This window comes from Trichosurus vulpecula, chromosome 4 (assembly GCF_011100635.1).
Source record: "Trichosurus vulpecula isolate mTriVul1 chromosome 4, mTriVul1.pri, whole genome shotgun sequence".
Classification (NCBI taxonomy): Eukaryota; Metazoa; Chordata; class Mammalia; order Diprotodontia; family Phalangeridae; genus Trichosurus; species Trichosurus vulpecula.
In genome coordinates, this window is record NC_050576.1 from 37073129 (window position 1) to 37092472 (window position 19344).

The 19344-nt window shown below is 39.0% G+C and overlaps 1 protein-coding gene across 1 annotated transcript in view; it reads right to left on the bottom strand.

Moving 5' to 3' along the window:
• Positions 1-18816, bottom strand: part of BTBD8 (BTB domain containing 8) — a 121162-nt gene extending 102346 nt beyond the window's left edge. The window contains exons 1-2 of the mRNA XM_036755010.1: positions 18493-18816; positions 15503-15700 (exon numbers count right to left, since the gene is read on the bottom strand). Coding sequence (XP_036610905.1) covers positions 15503-15700; positions 18493-18617 — 323 coding nt within the window. The 5' untranslated portion in view covers positions 18618-18816. The remainder of the gene's footprint in view (positions 1-15502; positions 15701-18492) is intronic.
• Positions 18817-19344: the final 528 nt, after the last annotated feature.

The window sequence follows — 19344 nt, forward strand, 5'->3', positions numbered from 1 at the left end:
TGGTCTCCACTAATTTAACTGGTTTGCTGGACCTCTTACAGGTATTCTCTGCCACATTAATATGTGAGAAGCAAACCATCCCCCAAAGTGGGACTATTTTTTCCTACCTCCAGTGATAGAGAAAAATGATTTTAATGCCTTTTGTTCAGTAGCCTCTATAAATTCTTTATGCTGAAATCAGGGATGGACCATCTCATGCCAGTTCCCCTGGTACCTCTTCCTGTACCAGACACAGTGTTATCAACAGAGAATCTGATACAACAGAAGATTTCCTAGGTTACTACTATCAAAAATCCAAATTATGGGTCTCCTTTAGGGATGGTCAATTGTTCTATAGCACTTCCAAATATTCTCCATCATGTCTATATGATTTTTGTCCCTCCAGATGCCTTAAATGTGACACTACTAAATTTCACCATTTTTAAAAAATTTTATTCTGAACTTAAGAAATAAAACAAGCATTTCCATAACATAGTAGAATAGAAAAAAAAAAGATTACACATGAAACTGGAAATCTATTAAGTAGAACTTGCTATTCCTTTTAAATATATAATTCAGTTGTCATGTAACTTTTTTTAAACTTTTTTCTTCCTTCTCCTTCCCCTCCTCCCCCACAGAGAAGACTACCATTAGACACAAATATTTATATGTGTGTATATATATATATATACACACACACACACATATATATATATATACACATATATATATATACACACACACACACACACACACACACATATATATATATATATAAACCATTCTTAGTCATTGAAGGACCAATAATGGTGTTCTAGAGCAGTGCTTCTTAAACTTTTTCCTCTCGCAATCCCTTTTTGCCCAAGAAATTTTTTATGCAGCACCCAGTATAAAGGTATATAAAATAGGTAAACAAATCAAATATTTACTGATAATAAGTCACAAAGAAATTTACTTTGCAACAATTCTTTGGTACACATATAATTTTACCATTATTAAAAGATGAAAGCAAATTTGCTTACTAATGAGATGGATGTGCTTGTTTATTTTTACATAAGGAACTAATATCTTAGTGGAATATTTGATACTGCTAGATGTAGAACATCTTCAATGTTTTTCAGAGTTGATTGATATTTTGGTTTTATAATCACCAATACTGAGTGCTGGGCTGCTTCATATAAATACATAGTACAAAAAGACACAAGTATGTTTAGGGTCATTTCAGAAATTGTTGGAAATTCTGTCCTAATCCCAAGCCAAAATTCATTTAATGATTTTTTAGGAAACTCAAGTTTCAACTCTGTGTTGTTTGATAACTTGGAAAATTCTTCTTGAACTTTTTTTTAAAATTTATTTAATATATTTAGTTTTCAGCACTGATTTTCACAAGAGTTTGAATTACAAATCTTCTCCCCATTTCTACCCTCCCCTCCACTCCAAGATGGCGTATATTCTGGTTGCCCTGTTGCTCAGTTAGCCCTCCCTTCTGTAACCCCACTTCCTTCCCATCCCCCTTTCCCTTCCTTTCTTGTAGGGCAAGATAAATTTCTATGCCCCATTGTTTGTGTATCTTATTTTCTAGTTGCATGCAAAAACTTTTTTTTTTTATTTTGAACATCTGTTTTTTTCCAAATTCTCTCCCCTCTTCCCTTCCCACCCACCCTCCCTAAGAAGTCAAGCAATTCAACATAGGCCACATGTGTATCATTATGTATAACACTTCCACAATACTCATGTTGTGAAAGACTAACTATATTTTGCTCCTTCCTAACCTATCCCCCTTTTATTGAATTTTCTCCCTTGGCCCTATCCCCTTTCGAAAATGTTTGTTTTTGATTACTTCCACCCCCATCTGCCCTCCCTTCTATCATCCCCCCTTTTTTTATCTTCTTCCTCCTTTTATCCTGTGGGGTAAGATACCCAAATGAGTGTGTATGATATTCCCTCCTCAGGTCAAATCTGATGAGATCAAGATTCACTCATTCCCCCTCACCTGCCTTCTCTTCTCTTCCTACAGACCTGCTTTTTCTTGCCACTTTTATGTGAGATAATTTACCCCATTCTCTCTCTCTCCCTTTATCCCTCTCTCAATATATTCCTCTCTCATACCTTAATTTGATTTTATTTCTTCAACTCACCCTGTGCCCCCCCATATATATACACATACATATATACATACATACACATATACATATATATGTGTGTGTGTGTGTGTGTGTGTGTGTGTGTGTGTGTATGCATATTCCCTTCAGCTACCCTAATACTGAGGTCTCATGAATCAAACACAACATCTTTCCATGTAGGAATGTAAACAAAACAGTTCAACTTTAGTAAGTCCCTTGCAATTTTTTTCTTGTTTACCTTCCTTTTCATGCTTCTCTTGATTCTTGTGTTTGAAAGTCAAATTTTCTATTCAGCTCTGGTCTTTTCACTGAGAAAGCTGGAAAGTCCTCTATTTTATTGAAAGTCCATATTTTGCCTTAGAGCACGATACTCAGTTTTGCTGGGTAGGTGATTCTTGGTTTTAATCCTAGCTCCATTGACCTCCAGAATATCGTATTCCAAGCCCTTCGGTCCCTTAATGTGGAAGCTGCTAGATCTTGGGTTATTCTGATTGTGTTGCCACAATACTCAAATTGTTTCTTCCTGGCTGCTTGCAGTATTTTCTCCTTGACCTGGGAGCTCTGGAATTTGGTGACAATATTCCTAGGAGATTTCTTTTTGAGATCTATTTGAGGAGGCGATCGGTGGATTCTTTCCATTTCTATTTTGCCCTCTGGCTCTAGAGGATCAGGGCAGTTCTCCTTGATAGTTTCTTGAAAGATATCTAGGCTCTTTTTAAGATCATGGTTTTTCAGGGAGTCCAATAATTTTTAAATTATCTCTCCTGGATCTATTTTCCAGGTCAGTGGTTTTTCCAATGAGATATTTTACACTGTCCTCCATTTTTTCATTCCTTTGGTTCTCTTTTATAATATCTTGATTTCTCATAAAGTCACTAGCTTCCACTTGCTCCAATCTCATTTATAGGTAGTATTTTCTTCAGTGGTCTTTTGGACCTCCTTTTCCATTTGGCTAATTCTGCCTTTCAAGGCATTCTTCTCCTCATTAGCTTTTTGGAGCTCTTTTGCCATTTGAGTTAGTCTGTTTTCTAAAGTGTTTTCTTCAGTACATTTTTCAGTACTTTTTTGGGTCTCCTTTAGCAAGTCATTGACTTGTTTTTCATGGTTTTCTCATATCACTCTCATTTCTCTTCCCAATTTTTCCTCTACTTCTCTAACTTGCTTTTCTAAATCCTTTTTGAGCTCTTTCACGGCCTGAGACCAGTTCATGTTTTTCTTGGAGGCTTTTGGTGTAGGCTCTTTGACTTTGTTGACTTCTTCTGGCTGTATGTTTTGGTCTTCTTTGTCACCAAAGAAAGATTCCAAAGTCTGAGACTGAATCTGGGTGCGTTTTAGCTGCCTGGCCATGTTCCCAGCTAACTTACTTGACCCTTGAGTTTTTCGTCATGGTATGACTGCTTGTAAAGAGTCCTATGTTCCAAGCTTGGGGGGATGCGCTGTTGATTTCAGAGCTCTTACACCCAGCTCTGCCACACCAGCCCTCCTCCTTCCCCAAGAACCCCCCCCAACCCAGACTGGACTTAGATCTTCTGCAGGCTCTGCACTCCTGCTCTGATCTGCCACTTAATTCCTCCCACCAGGTGGGCCTGAGGCCAGAAGCAACTGTAGCTGTAGTTCTGTAGCTGCCCCACCTCCACTGCCCCCCAGGTGGTGGCTGAACCCTGAACTCTATATCCCCCTGTCCCCAGCAGCTTTTCTCACTAACCTTCTCTGTTGTCTTTGGTGTTTGTGGGTTGAGAAGTCTGGTAACTGCTGCAGCTCACTGATGCAGGGCTCTAGGGCATGCTCCGCCCAGCTCCTGGTCTGGTTGGTCCGCGTGGCCTACGCTGGGCTCTGCTCCGCTCCCAGTCCGTGCATGAAAGACCTCACCCAGCAACCATCCAGGCTGTCCTGGGCTGGAGACCTGCTTCCCTCTGCTCTTTTGTGGGTTCTGCAGTTCTGGAATTGGTTCGGAGCCATTTTTTATAGGTTTCTGGAGGGACTTGGCAGGGAGCTCATGCTAGTCCTTGCTTTCCAGCAGCCATCTTTGCTCCGCCCCAACGTCACCATTTTAAAAAATGTTTTCTTTATTGAGAAAACGTTTAAAGATACTGATTCACATTAATGTAAATTCTGCTAATAATTCTCACCATTTGTTCGATACGTCATTTCCTTGCTTATCAATGAATGCTTAACCACTGTATTCCCAAAAGTAAGTTACATATTTCATGGCTTATCATTTTAATAACGTCCTCATCTATTCTTTTTTGTTGGACTTCTCTAGTACTTTTTCATAGAAGGAAACTAAACTTGTTTTGATTTGCCCTTTGTTAAACCATATTTATTATATCTTGGGCTGTTCTATAAGTTTGCAAATCAATTGTCATTCTGTTACAGCGCTCTCTCAGTTCGTACATTAAGCTCTGTCAGGTTTGCTTTGTTTTTAAACTACCCCAACCTCACAAACAAATGCCGGACTAACACCACATAATACTGCTTTCTGGTAAACCAAAGGAGTCAGAGTTGTCTCTTATATTATTTGGGGTTAAATTTTTATTAAAAGACAAGAGAGCAAGTTCTATGTCTTATTACTTCATTTTTGAGCCATCTATGGATTTTTTCTGTATAGTATTTTCACAGTAAAATTAAGTAACTCATGCATGTTCAAACCAAAGAGATTCTGCAATACGTAACCATATAAAAGAAATATTTCAAAATTTTACTGTCAAGGAGAAACAATGTGAAGAACTTCATCCATATTAAAGTGCCACAAATCATATAAATTATTAAAAATTATCAGCTTTACATTTAAAACAGGTATTAATTTTGTTATTCTTTCAGTATAATTTTTGAATTTCATTTTAATAAAATTATATTTCAATATGCTTCACCAACAAAGAATTATTTAAACTGGCAACCCACCAATCTGAACTTATTAACTTTTAGATATTCTGAAAAGGGGTTTAAAAGAGGAAGGAGGGTAGAAAAAAAGAAGGAAAAGCTTATTAAAAGCATTTGGAAAAAAATTTTTAAAGAGCATTTGAAAAACAAACTGAGGCGGTAACAAAATTTACCAAATTATACCTAGGATCAATGGTGGCTATCCTGGAAAGGGCAGCAGAAATCATTTCTGGCATATGGTCTTTAAATCAGATTTGCAGACTAAGAAAATAAAATAACGATGTTAGTTGTTTTTCTGGACAACATGTTGTTGCCTTACATTCCTTCCCCAGCACATCTGCTTATTACTTTGCTGATATAACAATGTTGGGATAAATAGAGTGACTGGATTTACTGGTATAGCTTTCACCACTATAGGTCTACGTCTTCCACCTTCTTTGCAACTCGGTCTCAGAGGGTTGCCAAAAGCACTGAGAAGGGAAGTGCCTTGCCCATGGTCACATAAGCCAGTGTTGTTAGAAACCACACTGGAAGCCAAGTCTTTCTAGATCTAAGGCTAACTCTGCACCTCCTATGCCTCGGTGCTTCTCATGAATAAATATATCCATCAGATGTAAAAATCTACACCTACACTATACACATATACATATATAAAACATAATTAATGTTTGTTGAATTAGACCGCAATCAAGGTCAGAACAAGAATCCTGAACCGTATTTGATAACTAGTAGTAGTTGTTAAGTCATTGTGCAGCTGCGTCCGCCTCTTTGTGACCTCCTTTGTGGTCTTCTTGACAAAGATCCTGCGGTGGTTTGCCATTTCTTCTTCCAGCTCGTTCTGGAGATGAGGAAACAGAGGCAAATAGAGGTAACTGACCTGCCCAGGTCACCCAGGTAGGAAGCGTCTGAGGGCTGGGTTTGAAGTCAGGCCCCAACGCTCTATCCACCAGATGTCTAAGTTCATCCATGGGGGCATTCCTTTTACCAACATAAATCATAATCCCTCCACATCTCAGCCTATGGAATCTTAGCCATGTCCTTCCACAAATTTGTAACAGACAAGCCATCATCCAGCACTTCGGCAGTCCTCCTCTCTTTTTCCTAAGCTCTCAGGAGACACCACCACCAATAACAATAATAAGGATTTACGTCATGCTTTGAGGTTTGAAAAGTGCTTGGCAAATATTATCGATCGTCCTGACAACCCTAGGAGGGAGATGCTATTATTACCCCCACTCTACAGATGAGGAAGCTAAGGCAGACAGAGGTTCAGCCACTTGCTCAAGCCACACAGCTACTACAAGTCTTAGGCCAGATCTCCAAGTTTTCCTGACTCCAAGTCCAGAATCCTAACAATTGTACCCGCTTCCAATATGTCGAAGCCAGCTGTCTAGCTGTTGGATTTTACTCTCATTGGATGACAGATTCATTTCTTTCTCTGGTTAACCATATGCCAACAACTTTTCAACCCCCTCTCATGCTCGAGTTCCTTACTTATAACATGCCGCAGTCAAAATGAAAACTACCATCGCCACTTGAGGTAGTCACAATTTTTTACCGTCCCAGGATTGTGGCAGTTAACTTCAGTCTCATCACACCACCAAACAATATATATGTAAAACATTATGCAAACTTTAAAGAACTGTATAAATGTTAACCATTATTAAGACCAGAAGAATACTGGTGTCAAAAACGTGTGTACATGTGCGTGTACGTGTGTGTGTACACGTGTGCAGATTTGGCCCTAAGCAGTTAAATCATTGCACTGTAATAATTTTACCGATTCAGGCCAACCCAATCTCCTTATACTCCCCCACCAATAAAGCCTGTCCAAGATACATACTTCCTCACTAGCTAACTAAACTGACTTGCTGACCATGTAGCTCCATGTCATGAACTGGGTAATATGCATTTAATTTACTTTGTTTCTTCTGAAAGACCTGTATTCTTTGAACATGGACAAGGAAATTTTTTTTTGACTGTACATATTTGTTACAAGGTTCCCCCTTGGGAAAGGCAAAAGGGAGAAAATGGACTTCTAACTGAAAAAAATAAATCTTTTTTTAAAAGTTACAACATTTCTATTTGATTCTAGAGACAAAAAGAAACCATCTGAGTTGAGGAGTCAGATTTGCACTTAAGAAAAATTACTTTGGCTGCAGTATGTAAAATAGACTAGAGCTGTGAGAGGACCAAGGGGACCAATTAGGAGATTATTTAAGTAATCTAGGCAATAAGTTTTAGGACCTGAATCACTAGAATGGAGAAAAGAGGTCAGTCATATGTCAAAGATGTTGTGGTAATAGACATGGCAAGAATGACAAAAGACTAGATATTAGGAATGAGGGAGAGGGAGGAGGACAGAATAAAAGTGAGCCATTGTCCTATAGATAAATGATCACAGGAAATCATTAGGCAATTTTCAAACAAAGAAATCCAAGCTATCAACAACCAAGTCATTAATAAGAGAAATGCAAACTAAACCAACTCTGAGGTTGTACCTCACATACATCAAAATAGCGGAAATGATAAAAAAAAGAAAAATGAAAATTATTAGAAGGGCTGCAGAAAATATGCATATTAATACACTGTTGGTAGAACTCTGAATTGGTTCTAGCGTTCTAGAAAGAACTTGGAACTAAGCCCCTTAAGTCAATAAACCACGCATACCCTTTCGTTCAATGATACCAATACTAGGCCTATACTATCACCTATACTATCGAAGAGTTCAAAGAAAGAGGGAAAGGACTCTTATGTTAAAAGAAATTTTAAAAGAGATCTTTTTGCTACAGGAAAGACCAAAAACAAAGGGAGAGCCATCAGTTTGGAATGACTGAGTAAATTATGGTATTTGAATAGAATGAAATATAATTTTACTGCAAGAAATTATGACAGAGACAGTTTCAGAGAAACTGGGGATAATATCTGTATGAATTGCTGCAGATGGAAGTGAGCAGAATAGAATAAAATGATTTATGTAGTAACCACAATACTGTTACAAAAAAAAATTCTGAAACATCTAAAACTATGATCAATGCAGTGACCAACCACAATTCCAGAGGGCTGATGGTGAAGTATGTGATATACTTCCTGACAGAAAGGTGATGGACTCAAGGTACAGAAAGAGATATATATTTTTAGATATGGCAAATATGCAGGCTTATTTTGCTTAGTTATGCTTATCTGTTACAAGGATTGTGTTTTTCTTTTTTTTTTTTTTTTGTACAGGGGTGAGAGGGGAAAATAATGTAGGCAAAAAAAGCAAAGAAAGAAAAAGAGGTCACTAAAAGCATCTTTTTTTTTAAATGAAGAGACAGAAAGGAAGTTTAGGAGGAAAAAGACCAATAGGACAGCTTTAAAAATAACATGGAAAGTTATATACATTTAAAAGGAAAAGATGGATGGCAAAAGAGTTTTGTGGTTTCACATAAGATTCTCATTTTCTGTTCATATATTTTTGGTATTCATTAAATTCAGAATAAAATGTACTTTTAAAAAATCAACAAATAACAGACATGGCTAAATTTTATATTCACCATCCCTAACAGTCAGTCGAGTAACCTAGAAGTTGCTTGCTTAAAAAATAGTTTGCAACCAACTGGCAAAAATATGTTTGTGTGGATAATTTTGCTGAACTGCTTTTCTGTTCTCTTTATTTTTTTTATGACGAGATAGTTACTTGAGTAGAAGAGGGGAAAAGGATATATTAGGAAATGAAGACGTTGAGCTGATATAATGAAAATGATAATAACTACCTAAATTAATTTATTTATTCAGTGCTGAACCAATTAAATTCCTAAAAGAACATTTCATAGACCTAGAAAAGCTATTAACAAAACTCATATAGAGAAACAAAGGGTCAAGAATCTCAAGGGTATGAGAGAAAGACTTTTTAAAATACATGAAATTTTTTAAAATAAAAAAGCAAATCAAGGTAATTTAAAAACAAAAGTTATCAATAAAAATACGAATAAAAAAGATAAAAGTCAATAATATTATCAAAGTGTACTATTCTCAAAGAATCTGTAGCAATGAAAGTAAACATGGGTACATAGTTGCTGACATCTTGTTAAATACCTTAACCTCAATATGCTATGTATGACATATTACCAGTACTACCAGATCTACCAATCTGTTTATTTTTTGAGGAGGGGGTACAGGTGTGCGATTTCAATGGTGTAAGGAATCATTTGGTTGGTCAGAGCCCCAAGAAGGGTTAATTGCTTTGTCTCTGTGTCAGAAATGAGACTTGAATTGAGATGTTGCTGAGTCCAAGACCAAGTTTCTGCCACTATGGCTATTCTCTAATAGGCTAGTGACCTTCTCCAAAAAATAAATGTTCATAGTTAAGTTTCTTTTGGGGGGGGGGGGGTACAGGGATGTGAAGAGCAGGGAGGCAATCAGGTTAAGTGACTTGCCCTAGGTCATACAGCTAGTACGTGTCTGAGGCTGGATTCGAACTCAGATTCTCCTGCCTCCAGGACCATTGCTTTATCCACTTCACCACCTAGCTGCCCCCTAATGGCTGGTTCTTGTTGTTATTTATCCTCCGTTCTCTAAGAGGAAGGTGAAGCCATGACTTGCAAAAGAATTGGATTTAAGTGAGGCAGGGCTGTGCAGAGTCACCGGCCTATGCTCTCTCCATCTGGGTCCAGCGGCAAGATCTAACCACTCAAAAACCTCCCCTTTAATGATACATTCTAAAATGGTGCTTAGAAGAGGCAAGCTCATTTGTTTCAGACACCACTCTTGTCTTCTTTTAAAATGAGAAAAAATATTTCCCTTTCTTCAGTCCTGAGGCACCTTTCCAATGTCTATAATCCTTGAAAGATGACTGTCCAATCAACCTGTTCTTTCAGTACTCTAGGCTAGAGCTTGTCTGCACCTGGGAAATCTTAACTCACTGAGGGCTGCCTTTTCATCACCTTTCCTTGGCTTCCTAGAGTCTGAAACCACTTTAACCATCTTTGTCCTATAGTTCTCATTCTGAAAGTTATTCACCTTTGCAGAGGAAACAGAATCGAGGAGTTCTGCTTTTTCTCCATTATCCATCATAACTGTTTACTGTATCTGCCATGTAAGCCACGTTAGTTTTTCCTTAAAAGGTACTGAAACTAAGCGTAAGCCTAATTGGCTCATCTACACTGAAGTAACTGGTTATCTAGGCATGCTAATTTTAGTAGACTACCCTGTCAAGTTCTTCAAAGAATTTCTATGCAACATTTGCTGGTGCTTAAACTGTAATGGTCATATATCAGTACCCTTTCCATGTTCATCCTGAGCACTGCAAGATGAGGTAACCAAATGTCCCACAAAACAATGTTCGTTGCTTTCGGGCTTATGATAAAATAAATTCCAACTACTCTGATTCATTGATCCCAGGAGGATCCATCCTGCCATTTAGCTATAACTTCTGTCTTCTAGCTTCCTTTACAACAAGAATATCAATAGGGATATGGTTGTTACGCCAGTTGTGTGTACATTAGATAGCTGTTGTACTATCAACTGTTAACAGGAGACAGTGGCTAAAATATTTAGCATCTTCTAACCCCTTTACTACAATTCCTCTGCCACCACTGGAGGAAAAACATAACTTCACACAATGGAAGGTCATTGCATTTTTATCCATTTCATGGGCCAATAAAATGAAAAAATTTTTCTCATCTGGTAGTCAGAATTTTGATAATGCTTTGCATATGTAAATCAGGTTGGTCCTTAAATGGCCAACATGGCTAGTTACCCAGTTAGTATCTGAAGCCTGGAGGAGCTTGGGTTCTGCTTGCAGTTTTCATGAGTCAAGCTCATCTCCATGAATGAGACTTTTATGGAAAAATTAAACTTAGTTACTGAAAAATGTTAAAATTTCTACATTGAAATGTTTTTACTTTACAAAGGATTGAGTTTTTTGTAATAGTTCTTGCTTCATAAAGTCACTGAGTGCTGTTTGGCCCATTCTAATTTTCCAGCTTCTGTTCTGAGCTCCTGAAATTCTCCTTCCAATTCTATCCTCTTGGACTCTTCTTTCATTCCATTTATAATTCCATTTTTTCTATCTTGCTCCACCTTCTTCTGGCACTCTTGTAGTCCTTATGGCCAACCTACTTTTTTTTTAATCTGATGCTCTACTTACAGTTTTTGTAGAATTATTCTTTTCTTCTCAGATTATCTCTTGAGCATCTCTGGACCCACAATATTTCTTCATAGTGTTTGGTGTCTTATTCTAGTTACTAACACCTCCAAACTTCACTTCCTGATTTGGGACTCTGGGACTTTCTCACATTCTTGAATGAAGTAGTCAGGCCTTGTTTGGTCTTAATATTGGTTTTATTCCTATGACTGGCTTCTACTTCTCCAGGTGTACCTGCATTCAGAGTGCTGGTAGATTAGAGCTCTACGCTCTTCCTGCCTCTTTGGAACATCCTTGGTTAGGCCAATACTGCAATCTTCCAGACCTGCTAGGACGACCCTAATAGTAGCACTACTCTAGGTTTTCAGCCTATTTATTCACCTGTACTTGAGCTGGCTTTTGGAATTGGCAATACCATCCTCCCAACACCTGTGGTTCTGATTGTCTTTTCATGCAGTCTTGGGATATTTGAAGCATATTGGGTATTTCTCTTCATTCCTTAATCATTATTCAATCTGGTTCCCTTTTAGATCATTGCTACAGTCCTCTGTGACCTTTTTAAAATAGAAATCTTCACCAGAAGTCTCGAGGTAATCATGGTGAATTAACCTTACCCTGCTGACAGTCCTTTTGCCTGCAAGAGCTCAACTTTCTATTGCAACAACAATTTGGCTAGCAGCTGCTGTAGGGGTTAAAACCCAGCAAGACCAGCAACAAGAGCTCCTAGCACAGGTTCTTTTGATCTGCTTTTCTAAGGAAAGCAACTGTAAGGGGTTAACAATTTCACTTTAATCAAACATACATATATGACTCACTTAGTTCAGGAGGAAAAGCCAGCACCCTGAACTTCAGAGCAAATACAAACAAATTACAAACATACATTATATAAACAGAGCAAATATAAACCAACATCTGGGTTAGCAGAGGTGGGGGTGGGGGGGACAGTTACAACAGCTTGCTCAGAGTCTCAACTTCTTCCATGAGGGAGCCCGAAAAGTCAAACACCAACTGGCTCGGGCCCTAGGGCACTTGATTACCTCAGGGCTGGGAAGAAACAAAGAACAGTGAAAAGTCCCATTTTTTGAGTTAAAAGTCCCATAACATTCTAAACGGTTAAATTTTAAAATCAATTTTATAACTTCCAATTTATTTTCAAAGTTATAAATGAATATTTAAATCAAAACATATTAATTTAAAAATATAGTTTAAGGTAAGCCTATACCACACAACAAAGAATCAAAAGTAACCAGAGAATTGTTTGACCTGGAGCCAATAGCACTATCTGCCCAACTAAGAATAACACAGACATGCTTAAAATATTGCAAATTAAAAGCTATCAGTATTTGAATTAATGAGCTTTTATTATAATAATAAAGGTTTTCCACAAAATTTTAGGCAATATTCTTCATGTAAAAAATTAGGAGCCTATGGAAACTATTATTATATACAATATCTATATTGTATTGTATTAAAAGGTAGCCTGGCCTTGGAACCAGGGAAACCTGGATTCAATTCCTACCTCTGACATACACTAGCTATGTGACCATAAACATGTCACTCTACTTCTCGGTACTCCAGGCACCTCTCTAAGACTAAATTATAGAGGAGTTGCCTAGCTATAATCCTGATGAAATCACACAAGTGGGCTCATCTTCTCTCTCTCTCTCACACTCATACACATACACACACACACACACACACACACACACACACACACACACTCTTCTGTCCTACAGTTAATGCTTTATAAATTACTTTTCCCATGGATAAATGCTGTTACAACTAGAATCTAACTATTGTAATCTAAGGAACTAGACTCAACTATTTTGTGTCCCCAGAATAATCCTAATAAAGGATTAAAAACAATAACAATATATTTCAGGATAATTTAATAAATTAGGCCTGACAAACATTATTTTGTTAATAATGTTATAGTATTCCAATAAAAACTGCTAATTCCCTAAATTATGAATGTGGAATTATCTTTAATTTTTTAAAAATTTAAATAGCCTTCTCTAAAATTAAATTACTCATGTTATATAATATATACACTTCCTGGCTAGAATGAATGGAAGTTAGAATTCTTGAAACCTATCCTGCTACCTCTGACAAAGGATCACTTAATTCCAATTTATTACACTTCTTCCTAAATAAAAGAAAAAGTAACATTTCACACTGCTGCTACAAAAACTAATAAAGCACTTAAAAATAAAACTACTAAATGAGAAAATTTACCATTTTCATATGCGTATAAAAAGAAAAATGCTAGTTTTCTACACATACCTTTTTTAGACTTCTCCTGCTTCAGACACTCTCTTCAAGAATGATTAAGTAATCTGCATTTATTCTGATAGGTGTTGGAATTGTTAAGTAAACTATGTACTGTTCTGGTTTTCCCTTTTCCCCAGTTTGATATACTCTAGAGATTTACTTGTCTTCCAATGAAAACTGGGAAGGTAAGAACAAGTAATATAGAGCACAAGCACTGACTGCATTATTATTCAAGTTCTTAGGAAATCACATTTAAAGATATTATTAAAGAATGGTATCTATAAAAATTTTGGCTATATTCAAAGATAAGCTTTATAAAATGCCACATTTTGTAACTACTGCTAAAAGAAGAAAAGCAGTTATCAGTAGGATATGATGCAACAGTTCATTTCAAAAAGTAAAAAATGTTCAGCATCAAATATGGGCTTGTATAAGGTGACAATTCTTCACTATAAACTGTTAAAATTATACCATCATCTATACATAGTCTCAAATCTGAAAAAGGCCCAAGAGATCATTTAATTCAACTCATGCCACTTTAGAGATTAAGAAACAAAGGACCAGAGAAGTTAATAGATTTGCCCAGGATCACTCAGCTAAGTTAGTCAGAAATGCAACTAGCAGCTAGAACCAAGTACCTCAAATCTCTTGGTCCAGAGCTCTTTATACAGTATGCTGTTACCCATAAAACCATACAGACACACACACATACACACACTTAAATTTCTAATGTTAGGTTTTAACAAATAAAACAAAAAATTTTATTAAAAAATAAAAAGCTACACTATTTTTTCCTGCCTCAGTTTAAATAAAGTGTTAATCAGTCCCAAAGAATTTCTTTTAAACTGATACCCAGCACTTGCAGGAATCTGAAATAAAAATAATTTACTAATTTTTAATGGCCTACTAGCATGTGTAAATTAAAAGCAAGTTTTTATGTTGAAAATATTTTGGTCCAAATTTAAAGATGAACTGACAAAAAAGGCTAATATTTTCCACTACATAAGCCTGAAAAACAATTTTAAAAAAATCAAATCTGAGGCTACTGGTAAAAAATAAATTTTGTCATGCTATTCTTGCATGGAAATGGATAGTTCAAGTAACCCTCAACCTATTTGCATGACAGCTTCAGAGAGAAATCTAAAGTAATAAGAAAATACAGATTCCCTCACATTTATAAACCCCATTGGAAAGCTGACCAACTCAAGAGTTCAAAGCGAAGAGCAAGAATTTGGGTTATTATATATTTGAAGTCTCTTTAACCAAAGAAGTCACTAAAAACACTAGAATTTTGATAAACAGAAACAAATAAATAACATATACAGCAACTAAATTACATCTATAGCTCCTTTAAGACCCTAAAATCACACAAAAATATAAATTACACCCAATTGCTATTTCTGCTGAATAAATAAAAACTGAATTTTGTCAAATAATACTTCAATAAACAAATGACAAAAGAGTTTTCAGTCCCATATCTGTTATTCATCAGGGGAGAAGGGGAAGCATCTTTACAACAGCATTCATTTCCATCCTTTTGGGAAAGAGGGGAAAAAACTAGGGGCAAATGGTATTTTTAATTATTTAACCAACTTCCCTGAGAATATAATGAAGTATTTTATGGTTGACTATTTTTAAAGTCCTGAGGATTTCCATACACAAATCTCTAACCATTTCTTAAAGCATGTTCTTTAGTGAGTAAGAGACATTTCTTAAAGCACGTTCTTTAGAGTAAGAGTCAAAATTCCTCTCAGTTTACTTCCTTTCTTAAAGTTTATGAAGACACCCAAACTGCTAGAAGTCAATTATATTCGATTCTTAAACCATTCTTTTCTAAGTCAATTTCATACAAACTAAAAAGAAAAAAATCAGCTTTTTATATATGTAAATGTTTATAATTTTAAGCTTAAAGCTCTAAATCTCAAGACAGAAAAAAGATTACAGCTTTATCATTTAAGCTGTCAGAAAACATACTAAGACTTATCTTTTTGCTTCCCCAAAACCACTATTACTTCACCTATGTTAAGGTGACTTGAACTTTAATTGAAGGTAAATAAAATAGGCTTTAAACAATGTTTAAAACAAAATATAAAACAAGTAAAGATTGGGAAAACATACTTACTGTAAAAATGTTCTAAATTCTGACGGTTCGAAGTTTTCCACTGCCACAGGAACATGGTTCTCCCAATTATTTAATGTTTTTCCAATAGTGTGAAAATAGAAGTCTGGAACCCTTGCTAAAAGCACAGCTTTGTGAGCTTTGAACAACGTAGGACCTATACAGAATGTGACATCTGTATGCGTTTCTTCTCTTAGAAGCCTGTTAAGGACAGGAATCACAATTTAATTACTTTTAAAACTTCATATACCAAATACTTAAGTCTTGTTTTTCTTTCATAAAAGACATTTTCTTTCATAAAATGCCTTTTCAACCTAACACATAAAAACATATTAATCCAAAGACGGGTTATTTCTGTCTAATTCAGCTGTAGAAACTTGGCACAATCTTTCCTTCGAATTGAAATTTTCATCTTAGAATATACAAAAATAATTCCACTAAAATAACAGGTAGAGAACTCTTAAAAGGAGTAGTTTATCTTTAAATTTGTTGCTAGATTAGCATCAGCCACATAGAAATATTGCCATTCTCTGCTTCAATTTAGTTCTCAATTTTGCTAGCTCTAAATTAAATTTTAGCTCTAAATTTTGCATTCCTGATACGTACAACTTCTTAAAGGTTTCTATCTAAAAACATAGTGCTAACATAGCAATAACAACAGTAATATATAGCTAAAGTCATGGTGAAATTGAAAAAGAAAAAAGCAGTAAGGCCAAATGCAAAAAATGTAAGTCTTAAAGGTCCAATGGTTTAAATAAGATCACAAACAATATGGTTTAATATAGAAAAATTGACTCAATGAATTTTCCAGTTAAAAGTCTGATTCTTAAACATCAAAAACTGTGTTCGAAATTAAACACTCATTAAAAAGAATCCAATAACAATATTAAGTCTCATGTTTTCCCTCTGTCCCAGAAGTGCACTGTAATGTTTTTACCTGCTTACTGAAATCAAATGTAATTATAATTTAATCTCACTGCAAAAGGGTTTTGCCATTTCTCAGGTTTGATTATACTGAGGACCAAATAAGTATTCTGATATACAATCAATAGATTTACAATCAATACCTGAGTCTAAAACTAGTATTACAATAGTCTTATTTTTCACCGTCTTTTAAATTAAACTGTTAACTTACATCTTACAATAGGTGTTCAGTAAATAAATATCTTTCACCGTCTTTTAAATTAAACTGTTACCTTACATCTTACAATAGGTGTTCAATAAATAAATATCTGTTGAATGAATTCATTATATAAATACCAAAAAATACTCATAGCACTATGTTCCCATCATGAGACTGAATATTCTCAATGGAATTCTGTACTGCAATAATGCAAAGTACCATTCATACTAGTAAAAAGTGTAGAGACAACTGGAGAATTCGTTATCATGGAATCCTATTTGTTACTTCATAAAACAGGATAACACTTTGCTCAAAACTATTGTTAGAAGCTTCTTTTACAGCATTACATATTCTCATCACTCAGTAAATCAAATAAAACTTTTCAAATATTCCATTTACTTTCTCAGCGACAAAAGGCTATGTTGTTGTCTCTGACTCTTTATGATCCCACTTGGGGTTTTCTCGGCAGAGATACAGGAGTGGTTTGCCATTTCCTTCTCCAGCTCATCTGACAGATGAGGAAACTGAGACAAACAGGGTTCAGTGACTTGCAGAGGGTCGCATAGCTACCAAGTGTCTGAGGCCAGATTTGAACTCGGGAAGATGAACGTCCCCGATTCCAGGCCCAGGGCTCCATGCAGTATGGCGCCAATTTTAGCCTTAGAAATCCTTCATACACTTAATTTTCCCACAATGAGACTTCTGAAGTCTAGTTCTCGGGATCCCATTCGGAGCTTCAGACAGGACCGATTCGACGAACATCACGAAGGATCTGACACAGCCCTGTTTGAGCCCTGCTCTCAGCGACCTTACAACAGGTATACAGATAAGAGTAAGGCAAGGCGGAGGGTGATGGGACAAAACGAGAAAGCCTGAGCGCAGGGACCTACAGCCCTCAGTTCCTTTGGGTAAACGAAACTTAAACGTAAAATAAGGCATGACTCCCACACATCGAGATTTACGTGTATTACGTCATCTGAAGACAGTAACCCCGGGTGGGGTAGGAACTACAAGAGGCTCTGGGGGCCCGGGCCTGGCAGGGGTAGGTGACCTGCATGCCCACCATGCCCTGAGCGGGGGCGGCCGCTGGACGCAGAGTTCGCGGGCTCTTGACGGCCAGGCTCGGCAGGGACTGGGCCGTGCCCGGATCCGGCCTCCAACACAGGCCCGTCCGCAAAGTGGGGGCAGAGCTGGCACGTGCCCCGAGGTGCGGCGAGAACGAAATGGGGCGAGCTTCGTGAAGCGCTCTGCAAACCTCACAGCGCTGCACGTGCCGGCCGTTCTTGGGGTACCACGACGGGGCGTCCCTGGCCGGGAAGAACCTCCTCTGACTCACCAGATGTCTGACATCCTAGACTTTCCCGGGTCGCTTTACCGCTTCCCCAAAGGGTCGGACCCAACGGGCCGGCGGCCCACGCTCCCGGCCCCACACCCGAAGCGGCGGAGAGCCCTTTTCCCTGCACTCACGTTAGTAACTTTTCTTTGCTAACCCATCCCGGCCAGGCACGCGCTCGGGAACCGAGGCCGCCGCGAGTCACCTCCCCCCCCACCCCGCCCCCCGCCGCAGGTCACCCTCGGGCGGGCATCTGCCTCGGGGACCGAAGGGAGGGCGGGGGTCGCATGCCAGGCCCGCTTCGGAGAGCGTCGCCCGGGGGGGGGGGGGGTCGCTGCACGTGGTTCTTCCCCGTGGAAACCCGGCCAGGTGAGCGAGGAAGAACCGCGGGCTCCGCCCCCTCCGGGCCCGCCCGCGCCACCCGCTAGAGGGCCAGGGTCCGAGTCGCCCGGTCGTGGGGGAGGGGCCGGAGCCGGGGGCGCGCCCGCGCATGCTCCGGGCCGCAGAGAGCCTACCTCCACCCCCGCCGCCTCCTACCTGAGGAGATCCTGGCTCAGCTGCTCCGACACCATGGCACGAAGCCGGCGACGCTCGGCCACCGCCTTCTTGCAGGCTCCCGGGGGCCCCTGGGGGCCCGCGCCGCTCACCCCGCACCGCGCCATGACTCCAGGCCGGGCGTCGCGAGCCCGAGCCGCGCGCCGGCTCCCAGGCCACCTGAGGAAAGGGGCGTTTCCGGTCAATCCTCCAGATGGGGCTGCCGCGGTGGTGTAAGGGAAGGCGCCAAATCGTTTGCTATCTGTAGATCGTCTCTTAGTCCCAGCCGGCCGGAACCTCGCTGGTCCCGACTGTTCGGTGGACAGCGACCTCACGTGATGCTCGCCTCGGGCCCGGAGCTAGCGCAAGCGTATTAACTTTGTTTACCTTTGCCTGGGAACGCCCGGGGCTGCGGGTGGGATCCGAGCGGAGACGTCTCCCTATTGGACGGCGTGTCAATCGTTTCCGTTAGCGAGCCTGTGAGGCGCGTGCCTCGGCGCCGTTTGCCCCGCCCCTCGGGCGGGAGGAGGAGTCTACACGTGCTCTCTCTGCCCGGATGCGGGCGGCTCCGTGCCTCGAGTACTGCCTCTAAAGCAGGGTTATCCGCCGAGTGTAAGCGTGCCTCCGGCCTCGTAAATGCATTCCCATCCTTATCATCCCGGATAATTACTCCTACCCTACCGTTCCAGACTTGGAGTATCACTCGTGTTTCAGAAAGAGGGCAGCTTGTAGGGGGCACGGGGAGTGTCAAAGTCCAAAAAGCTTTGTAAAAGTAGGAAGGCTAGGGGACGGCAAGGTTCAAGACCTCGCTGAGCCAGACACTACATAGCAAATGGATGTAATTAAGTGCTGACC